This window comes from Sprattus sprattus (genome assembly GCF_963457725.1).
Source record: "Sprattus sprattus genome assembly, chromosome: 18".
Classification (NCBI taxonomy): Eukaryota; Metazoa; Chordata; class Actinopteri; order Clupeiformes; family Clupeidae; genus Sprattus; species Sprattus sprattus.
Window position 1 is genome coordinate 26,014,487 of NC_137916.1, and position 11,240 is coordinate 26,025,726.

The following is an 11,240-nucleotide window of genomic DNA, read 5'->3' on the forward strand; positions in this document are numbered from 1 at the left end:
TTACTTCATCAGAGCAATTGTTCCTCTCAGTTATTCAGACTATTTGTTTTAGCCTAAGTTATTTTTATTTGACAATGATTTATAGCTCCTAGATACAATTTTAGTCTTTTAATGTTAACAATACAATCTAGATAGATTGCATAGACACAGAATAATTCTGTACATTTAGCCTAATGTTACAATACAAAATTGATATTAAACAAATTAAAGAAAAATAGGCCTTCTACAAATATTAAATCCATCAAAACTATGATATGAAAGTGACAGTAATAACCTGTTATCATAGACTTTGAAATGACCCACACCAAGTCCATAAAGTATTGGTCCTCAGTCATGTAAGACAGTCAACATTAAATATATCAGAGCTTTATATCGTATCAACATTTCATATATTATCAATAGAAGCTTTTCAGGAATATTATCAAACAGTAATAACTTCATCATTTCTTGTTATGAAAACAGCTGCAAGAAGCCATTTTCAAGCTGGGAAGGACGTGTAGTATGGAAATTCAGGACTGAAAGAAATATTACATGTGGAATGAAAGGTTAATTTACTGTAGGGCCTACATGAAAGAACATTGAAAGCAGGTACATTTTATAATATTGACTTTATGGGTTTAAACTTGTGGGGGCATGTTCCTTAGTGTATTAGTATCAGGGACAGTGCTCCAGACATTCACACATGACTCGTTGTACAGATCCTCTCAGTTTGCCCACATCATCAAGGCTCAGAATAGCACCTCTGGGAATCCCTTTCCCTGTAGCGATCCAGGAGATCTCACCTGGGCTCAGGACCCGTGGCCACATGGTAAAGCCAGCCAGCCTGCCCACAAAAGCCTCAGCCGGGTCAAAGTCTCCACCCACGGAGTCCTGCTCTTGACCCAAGATCAGAGTGCCTCCTGGTGGTATCTCGTAACCATTTTGGAACCTGGAGCCCGTAGAGATCAGGCGCCGGTCGACGTAATGCCAAAAACGGCCCTCGATGGAGGACCATATGACACACATGTGATGCCACCGGTTGTCCAGGATGCTGGCCACAGGTAACTCCCGGAATGCCGGGTCCCCGATCACGAAGTCCACACTGCCCGCTGAGCTTGTGTTGCGGCCGTAGAGAACCAGCTTGTTGTCGTTGTCCTCGGTGGCGTAAGAGAAGAGCGTCCCCATGTACCTGGTCTCAACTCTCACCCAGGTGCAGATGGTCAGCTCATACACACTGGTGGTGAAGCCCTTGGTGAATGTCACGTAGTTCTCAGTGGACGCAGAGGGAAACACTAGCATGGAATTCACATTGCAAACTGTAAATGAAATCAAACAGAGGCATTAATCCATGACAAGAAATGAGCTAGAGTAAACATTTCACCTTTTATAAATACTTAAAACATACAAACATAAAACATTGAAAATATGGACAATGTAGATGTCATGTGGAAGCTTGAATTTAAATGGCAGCTATAACTTTTTAGTGTCACACCCTGCATTGTTAAAAAGTAAAACTGTCAACCTCATTATTTGTAAGGTGATGAATGTATTATAAGATGTGCTCATGTTTAGTTGTATAACCAAACTCAAGATCAGATGCATTCATTTCCCAGATGTCGTAACTAACTTAAAGTGTCATGGCGAATGTGCACAGCTGCCTTGGAGACTATACATACTTGTGGCTTGCGCCCTGGGAATGTGATGGTGCGGAATCTTGTGTCTCAGTGGCAGTTGGAGAGCTGCTTTCTGAACCAGCAGCTCTTCTCCCGCTGTATCCTCCTTCTCCTCCTCCTCTTTTGGAGGCACTTGAGGTTCCTCCAGGAAGTCAGAACGCCTGGCCCCCTGCCTCCTCCTGTCCCCGGCCTTCCTGCTCCTCTGAGTGGGCCTGGGGGGCGGGGGGCTGTTCCTCATCTTCCCCTGTTTGGGGGGTTTGGGTTGGGGTTTCACGTTCCGCTCAGCAGTCTGATTGAACCCTGAACCCTGAGGGGTCTGATTGGAGATGAGTGGTTCTCCAGGGAAGGATAACCCCCTCGTGGAGAGGGAGCTAGGCTGCCCTACGCGTTCCCTCGTGCGCTCCTCCAGTCGCGTTGTATGGATCTGCTGCTCCCTAAGCAGGCCCTGCAGGCTCCTGAGCCCGTCTCGGACCTCCTCCTGGTGGGCCTTGACAGAGTCGATGTGGCTCATGTGCTCCTGGAGGTCATCTGTGAGTTTGGACAGAGCCTCCCGCTGCTGCTGCACCTGCTTCTGAGAGCCTCTGTTGTTGTCCCGCAGGGATCTCTCCAGACTGGTCATCCTCAGGTCCAGCCTCTTTGTCTTCTTCTGCAGCTTCTTGGTCCAGGCCTTCAGCGAGTTCAGGTCAGCATTTGTGGCTGCTTTGAAGGCCTTCAGATCTTTGGACAGGCCCTCATATTGCCTGGTCAGTATCTGGAAGCGTGTGTCTATGCTTTGGGAAACGTTAAAATTATCCGCAATGCTTTGAAGGTGGTTTAATGTCCTCTCCTGGAACTTTCTGAACTTTAGAGTAATCGGAGAAAAAAAGATTGTCAACATTAGTCAGCACAAAGAATGGAATGTAGTGGACAGACAAGGGCCATTGCGTATACAATTCTCCATCAGACCTATCTATTCTGTTTTATCCTGTAACATGGTGGTTACTTCATTAGTTAGCTTGAAGAGATGTGTCCACAAAATGCTACGCATGCAAATATAGACCATAAGAATTTGCCCAAACCTGTGCATCCAGCTGCCGCAGCCTCTGTGACAAAAGCTTGTCGGATTGCCTCGTGCCTTCTTCCCAGGTAAGACTAATCAAGAGGAAGATTATAACGAGGATCAGGCCTGGCCTAGCCTTTCTGCCGTCCATGTCGGAGACGACTCTGGTAGAGTCCGTTGTGGAAGGGGCTTTTAGACATCTGATGACTTGGTTTAGTGTGATGTTTTTTTTTGTTGGTTTTTTTAGACACAGGAGCGATGTCCCTCCCTCTGTCATAGTTTCCAGTTAAATCCTCTGCGCTTGAGGCTGTGCTGTTGCCAACAGGGAGAGCAAGCTTGCGAACAAAATGATGACTTTAGCAGACCTCATGTTAAGTCGCACACATGCAGGCACACACCAACACACACACCAACACACACACCAACACACACACCAACACACATTCAAGAAGTCAGTGACTTTACATCTTTATGAGCATGTGTGATAAAAAAACTTTCAATTTAAAGTGATAAAGGGCATAATACTCATGAAGTATAAACATTTACACACTGTAAATATACACAAAAGTGACATGGACTAAAGACCTGTGAGACTTTAACTGGATAGTGGTTGGTCCATACCACACAAAGATATCTTCTGTTTCTGTCCTATCCCTGAAAATAGCTACAAAGAACCTTAATTTACCAACATATTAGCTAGTAATACAGCAAGTTTGAGATCAGTTTGTGAAGTGTCTGAATTAAATTGTTACATTACAATATTTGACTGTATTTAGCCTGATCATACTGAGGTTACTCTAGTGATCTACAATTCACTTCTTCTAACCCCCCCTAGAGGTGAAAAGGAGGAAATCAATCACTTTTATTAAACTAAACTAAGTAAACTATTATTGAAATGTAAAGTCCTTAGGTACACTTAGTGACTGTGTCACAGCTACTTTTATTAAACTAAACTAAGTAAACTATTATTGAAATGTAATGTCCTTAGGTACACTTAGTGACTGTGTCACTGTAACTTAATTTTGCAGGCTTGTTAACATGCACATGCTTCCCTAGTGAGTAGAGGAAGCACCGACAGCCTAGCCTGGAACAGGGCCATGCATAGAGAACAGATCCACTTTCACTAGATTGACAGTGTTGTCATACTACACAGCCCAGTCTGGAACAGGTTCAAATATAGCATAGTTCCAGTTGATTGTCACTGCAGTCATACTACTCATTGTGCATAAAAAAAAGTTTCATGAGAGTGCACTGTCTGTGTCATGCAGTTGTGTGGATGCCGCCCAGTGGAATGCTGTTGGAATTGCACTGACTGCAAAATCTATTGCTATCAAACAACTTTCTTTGTCAACCTGCCTCAAACAGAAGACAAGTTGGCCTTACACTCCAGAGGGCATTGCTTTCCTCACTCACCTCTTGCCACGCTGAAAACCACTTTCTGTGCATTGTTAAGAAATAAGACTAGACTGCTGTTGTTTTCATATAACAATGCATGGTATAATTTCTTATAATTTTTTTCCAGTTGTGCTCAAGACATATACCACATATCAGTATCCTGTGTGTTTGTATTTGTACTTGGAAAAACAATAAACAAACTAAGGAGAAAGAAAAAAAAGAAATGAGACTAGACTGAGAAGAGACTGATGGCACACTGGTACACTGAAGTGCGGATGTTAAGGGATCGCTGACCAATAAACTATGGGTCAGCGCCTGCCCCAGTCCGTGCACACACCATACTGTATTCCTACACCTGGGACAATGCAGACATTATTTAAGTCATAATGCAAAGGATCATGCAAAGCAAACCTGAGCTGCAGGATCTAAAATCTCAGGCGCTGAAGAGCCGGGCGGCTTTTTCTGTAATTACAAGGGAGTGGTGGGGCCCATGTCTGCCTTAGCCCATGTCTGTCATCATGACTGTCTTTACCAGCAGGTTCAAGAACAGCTTCATCCCTGCGGCTGTCACCCTGTTAAACTGTGCTCCGCGGGGATAGCCCCCCCCCCCCCCCCCACCCCTTCATACACCTCCCCCTGTGACTGTTCTTTCCCCCTCCAGCAACTGAACATTTGTACTATACTCACTTCCCCCCCCCCCCCCCCCACCCCCACCCTGGCTTGACTGCCACACACCCTCCTCCAGCCACTGGACATTTGCACTATACCTCACTCTCCTCCCCCCCCTAAACCTGGCTTGACTGCCACACACCCTCCTCCAGCCACTGAACATTTGCACCATAATGTCTTTTTACTACTGTATCCACTTTACTGCATTACCTGTATTGATTGTACTTTTCTACCTCATTCACTTGATTTCACTTGTTACCACCTGTATACTGCACCTGCACTTTATATACTTATCATACCTCACTCCTACCTCAATTGCTGCTAGTCTCAATTCAGTTTATATTACAATTCTGTGTCATATTCTAACTCTTACTGTACATATCATATTTATTCACTTATTCCAATTTACATTTGCACATACTCTGCACTTTTATTGCTATTTTGCACTTCTGGTTAGATGCTAAACTGCATTTCGTTGTCTCAGTACTTGTACTCTGTGCAATGACAATAAAGTTGAATCTAATCTAATCTAATCTAATCTTTACCTTTCTACTCGTCTTCGCCACTCTTCATCTTCTAATGTCCCCTCTTCCCTCTCCGTAGTTACCCAGTCTGTACATACATACATCAAAGACTCCGGTGTAGTTATTCACCTTTTGAGGAGCAGTACATGTGTCAGAGAAAGATAAAGCAATAGTAGAGTGTTAATATCAGATGTAGCAAGATGTCAGTGGCAGTGAGTAGGCTACTGTGTGAAGTGGTTAATCTTCTCATTCAGTAGCCCTGGCATCGGTGATCCACAGGTGATGCCAGTTAAATCATGCAGGTCAAATCAGATGACACAGATTACATTCCTGAGAACATTACTTTTGGATGAGATCAGTGAGTATCCCTTTGTAAACTATTGATGGCTACCTTGCGTGTCTGGATCAAAGTAAATGAATGACCTGTTTAAACGGCCATCAGGCCACATCAATAAGCAACCACTCTAAACACTGGACAAATATTTGGCACAGTGTATCCTCCCCTATTACTGCCATTGATATAGACAATAGTATTCACCTGACGACCAGCCAGACTGAAAAAGGAAGTATCCAATGACAACGCCAAAACATGATGTTGCTGAGACCAGACAGTCCCAAAGCCATTCCCTTGGGCTGGGCATGGACATACTGTATGTGTACGTTCATGTGGTTAGCATGTTGTTTGGCCAGTGCAAACATGGCAACAGAACACATCGGAGATGAGATGAGTCATTTCAGGTGTGAACCTCTGGCTCTCATCTCCATCATGAGGTGACCAGAGGGACTCTCCTCGCTTGGCTGCTGCTAGAAACTGGGCTGCCGCGAGATGGAATGCAGAGCTGAAGGGAGAGGGAAGGGTTTGGTCTGAGGAGCTGAGGAATGTTGTGGAGCCGGTTCAGCAGTCAAGGGGGTACATTGGTGTCAAGCCTACTGCCACAGCTGACAAGACCTGCCAGCTGTGACACACACACACACACACACACATGTCGGCGGCGTCACCACACCCAGACACACCTTTCTCAGGCCCAGCCATGTCCCACGTCCAAAGGGTGGACACCCTCCATAGTCTGTGCCCCAGGCCCTTATTACCACCCTCCAAGCTCTGGCCACTGCCTGGTCTCATCACCAACCCATATGGTCTAAGTATTGCATGGAGATATTCAAAAGTACTGCAGATATTTAAAGGATACTATGGAGAGGCAGTGAACCATGAAGACAAACAACATTTCCGTCTGATGCTGTCTTGATTGTCAGTGTAGTGGCTTTAATGACTTGCCTTTGGCACGAAAGCTGAGGCCCAGGGCGAGGCAAAGGGGAATGATAATGTGAGGACTGCTTAGGGCTACTGCTTCTGTTACCTATTTGTGAACTATGCGAACTACACCAGTTCTCAGATGTTTGTCAGTTCTGAATTTCAGTTTAATTTTTTTTTTTTATTCTGATCAAGAAAAATATTTGAACAAATTATTAAAAAATAATGCCCATCTTTGTTCCTAAATGACCTTAAAAAAAAATCCCAGTGTTTGGAGCATCAAGGCTGCTGTGTAAATCTCCCCTCTCAAGTCTGCTGAGAGAAATTTGGTATTTCGATCACATCTACTCTCCGACATGCTGCTACATTTAGCACCAAGACTGCGATATCTGATGATATCTTACCTTTGGGGAAATGACAGTGGCCTTGGGGCAAGACGAGAGAATGCAGTATCAGTTCCTCGTGCTGTGGTCAGCTCAAAATCTACCTCACTGCTTGAGATTTTACCGTACAATCAAACTAAATCTGGTACCAACTCTGAGCTTTGAAAAAACAGGTTTATGAGGTTATTAATGTACACACTAAGGACAGGATTGCATCTTTTGTGAAAAATATAATAAACCATGTTTGGTGTGTGGAATGCTACACTTCATGATTCTGAGGAGCAGGTTTAGGCCCTTGTTCATGAGCAACCGGACGAGAATGTGCTGCTAAGAGAGAGAAACAGGTTCAGCAGAGGAAAAGAGGCAGAGACTAACGCATACAGATCTAATGCTTACTGGTAACATCTGCTTCCTGTTGTATCCCATGAATATATATGGGGACAGGTCTGGGTGGGGCCCGTGAGAAGCCTAAGTGCACCTGGTCTTCAGGCTCAGTCTAGTACGGACGCTGACGGAGAACAGGTAAGACACTTGAATTCTTGCATTTAAGGGATCTGGGCCCTCGATGTGTTGATACTTCTGATAAGTCTTTCTATTCATGTTGATGTTTGTCTTTTGCGATAATCTCCTCTCCTCTCAAAGTTGTTTAAGTGTGGTTGAGCATTTGGCATCACCTAATGGGGTCTTATGTAGCTTTGATTTAGTCTGATGTGATTCATTCAGTGGATGGTTAGGTTAGGGGAATCTTTTATTTCTTTGTGCTGTCTCTGAGACTGACAGAGCAAGTAAGTAGTTTTAGTGTAAAAGGACAAAACACACAAAGACACTAAAGACGCTCCGCTGGAACTAATATACAAATGTGTAAATATTGACGATAGCATCAGGGAGCTGAGGTAAATATTCATCAGCAGAGGGAAATATTAATTTTTAATTCATTTTGTATTGGTCTTTTATTAAGTGTCAAAGAAAATTGTCTTGAAGTAGGCATTGAGTAAGGATTGCTCAACTCTCTATAGAGGCTCGCTCAGGTACAGTGATACAGGGCCGCACCCCACTCAAGGGGCAGGTGATGAATTCCTCTAACACTGGACATTTTTGTCTCAGATTGCTGTCATTTCATTCTCCCCCAGCCTCAGATAACATAGTGACATGGCTCAAAAGGGTGTTCTTTATAGTTAAGGTCACCACAATGTTATGTGTTACTGCCCCTTGTCTTTAAATCACAAAAGCTCTGGTATCCTCAGTATGTAGTCTGTAGTCTGCCATTTTCATGGCAAATATTTATTTTGGAATTGGGAATGGGAATATTGTTGTATATCCATCCAAATCAAAAGGAGGTTCCAAAGTCCGCAAAGGATAAATCACTGAAGGTGTGGCTAAGTTCAAAGGCGTTAGGCTGGACCCAGGCCTTCAAGACTGGAGACATCCACCGTCCCTCAGGGCTCAGGGCTCAGGGACAGGGACAGAGACAGAGACAGGGCTAAGGGACAGCACTGTGAGCTCTGCTGGTATGATTCACAGCACAGGAGAGTATTTAAGTTTTAAATGGCTGTAATGGACTTGGGGGGTAATAAAGCTGAGAACAGGAAAGGGAATTTTGATGGAGACATGGAGACATGTGGTACTGCCACATTCCACCTTCAGGAGGAAAACGCCTGCTTCAGACAAGGGCGAGGCCTGTGCTGCTTTTGTCTTCAAGTGTGTCATCAAGTGTTTTCATGAACAATGGAGCATGATAGATTAATTGGGGTGAAGTCTTAAATGACCTTAAAAAAAAAAAAAAAAAAACAGCAACGTCATAACTGAACATTAACAAACGGCATTCACCAAAGTAATCCTGTTTTGAAACTAATACAGGAAATGTGTGATAATGCAAAACTTGACCCATTTCACTTTCTTTATCAATAATGAAATGATCATAAATGCTTTTGACTTGACTTGAATGGAAACCATTTTAAGAGACCACTGCCCTCTGGTGGTGAAGTTTCTGAGCCACCTTGTGCTCTTTTGCTTCTGATAACTCAACAGTTATCCAGTTGGTATGCCCACGATTTAACCCAGATATAAGGAGCCACCAATTGTTTACCAGCAGCAGGGGACACCTTCAAAATTGTCCCTACTGCACTAAACAATACGGAACAAAGTCACGGTTGTATGCAGGGCTTCTCACATCTACAAACACTGACGCCCCCATGTTACATTAACAGGCACTTGCTCATTAGATGCAGGTGGAGACTGTTAGGGGAGACCCCGCCTTGTTTCACAGCCACATGACACATGAAGATGATTCATTGTCCTAATGTGAATGTGCCTTAACACATATCTCTTTATTTTCCAGTTCTGGTTATAAACAATGAGCACAGGAGGCAGAGGGGATCCGCCTCCCTATATCATCCCAGGTAGGCCTGTCTGTCACAGAGCAGCATATCCATCTTGTCATCAGTATTCAAGATGATATACATGATTTTGGTGGTGCAGTGGTCCCTGGAGAAGTGGGTATACTCTTAATTTTGCAATTTTTTTAAGCAGCCCATACAGCACAGGATAAACGCCCTGTTTTGAGAAGAGGGTATACCCAATGCTGACTGAAAAATAAGTGGATGCGTATACACTGGACTACACCACTGAGCTTGTCATCAGTATTCAAAATGATATACATGCTTTATTTAAACCAATGTATTCCAGTTCAAAGCAATGTGGCGTCATCAGTGGTGTAGTCCAGGGCATACGCAGGTATACGGAGTATACCCACTTATCTTTCAGTCAGCATTGCGTATACCAGCTTCTCAAAACAGGGCTTTTATCCTATGCTATGTATGGGCTGATTAAACAAATTAAGAGTATACCCACTTCTCCAGGGACCACTACACCACTGGGCGTCATGTTATGAGAAACGTGTTAATATGCAGTTACCACAGACACATACTTTGGTCAGCTTTGGTGTGTGTTGACACAGTACAAACAAATCCAATGTCCACCGCACATTTTAAAGCCTGTTGTTTGTGCCCTTAGTTGAAGGGTCTGGAGGAGATGATGGCGTTAAGGTGTATCACCTGCACACGCCTTTCACACCAGGGTCAAGTACAATCGAGCGGTTCCAGCCACCTGGAGAAGACCCTTATGCCGCCATAACCCAGGCCGAAAATGGTAAGTCCATGGATAGGCCCGTCTTTTCGCCATGTAGATATTCTGGAATGGACACAAACATGCGCATTTGTTTTAACACACTCTATTAACCTAAGTGTGTGTGAAATGTGTAAAACCCATTATCAGGACAACTCTCCTTCAACCCCAAACCAACCAAATGTGTGTGTGTGTGTGTGTGTGTGTGTGTGTGTGTGTGTGTGTGTGGTGGGTGTTCGGTGTGTGTGTGTGTGTGTGTGTGTGGGGGTGGGGGGGCCTCATGTAAACCATAATCTCTAATGATGTATCCACGCTGGCCGTCACCTTATTGCAGTCAGCTCGACTCAGGCTGGAGCACCACCACAGGAGGAGGGGGTGAAGAGGTTTGTTAGTGAGGATCGCCAACTAGGCAGCAGCCCAGGAATGGTCACATGCCCAACCTGTCAACAGCAGGTGCTCACTGAGGTCACGTACAAAGTCGGAGCGTACGCTTGGATCATGTGTTTCGTCTTCATTCTGTGCGGGTAAGAGCCACTAGGGCGTGTGCGGTGCAGAAACAAAATGGCCGCCTTTCTCCTCCATGGGCCGGCGGGTTGAGTGACCACTTGTGTCCATTCGTTCTAGGCTGGTGGTCTGCTGCTGTCTGATCCCCCTGTTCCACAAGCACTTCAAAGACGCCTACCACTCCTGCCCCAGGTGCCAACGGGTTCTACACGTGGAGAAGAAGAAATGCTGCCCTTGACCCCCCATCTTGGCTCCTGGGCCTCTTGGCAGAAGCAGCGCGGTGTCCTTGAAGCCTTTGGTTCACTGAAGGCTGAAAGACCTCTGTTGCTGCCAGTTGATTTCTTATATAGGTAAATTAATTGAAGATGGTTATGGGTTATGAAGGACTGTGACTATTGTTCTAGAGTAGTCCACTGCATCAGTGTCTCTGATTTAACCTTGTCAAGGGAAGGCTTGCTATGCATAAGCGTTACAACACATACACTTCATGATCTTTGACCCGGTGATGCTTCAGACCTTGCTTACAATGACAAACTATAGAGCACTAAGATTTGCAGACTGTGCAATAGGAACTAATGAAGTAATGTATTAATATATTGACATTAAAAAAAATCAATGTGTATTTGGTATTGTGTACAATCTGAAGGATGCGAATTTGATTGCCATTTCTTTTCTACGTATAAAGTGCTTCCTGTAAAA

General features: G+C 44.3%; 2 protein-coding genes across 3 annotated transcripts; one reads left to right on the top strand and one right to left on the bottom strand.

The window, feature by feature from the left end:
* Positions 1 to 100: 100 nt before the first annotated feature.
* Positions 101 to 2,968, bottom strand: ptx4 (pentraxin 4, long; the record flags this gene model as incomplete). Of its 2 annotated transcripts, none has more annotated exons than XM_080856085.1 (3): positions 101 to 1,295; positions 1,656 to 2,493; positions 2,711 to 2,968. In XM_080856085.1, the coding sequence occupies 3 exons, from the start codon at positions 2,966 to 2,968 to the stop codon at positions 655 to 657; spliced, it is 1,737 nt and encodes a 578-aa protein (XP_080712211.1). In that variant the 3' UTR covers positions 101 to 654. The 2 variants fall into 2 exon arrangements, with proteins under 2 accessions (XP_080712211.1, XP_080712212.1); XM_080856086.1 differs by having other exon boundaries at positions 1,656 to 2,488; positions 2,711 to 2,760.
* A 6,299-nt stretch (positions 2,969 to 9,267) lies between these two features.
* litafd (LITAF domain containing) lies at positions 9,268 to 10,779 on the top strand (the record flags this gene model as incomplete). Its single annotated transcript, XM_080856356.1, has 4 exons — positions 9,268 to 9,313; positions 9,927 to 10,061; positions 10,372 to 10,561; positions 10,662 to 10,779. The coding sequence occupies 4 exons, from the start codon at positions 9,268 to 9,270 to the stop codon at positions 10,777 to 10,779; spliced, it is 489 nt and encodes a 162-aa protein (XP_080712482.1).
* Positions 10,780 to 11,240: the final 461 nt, after the last annotated feature.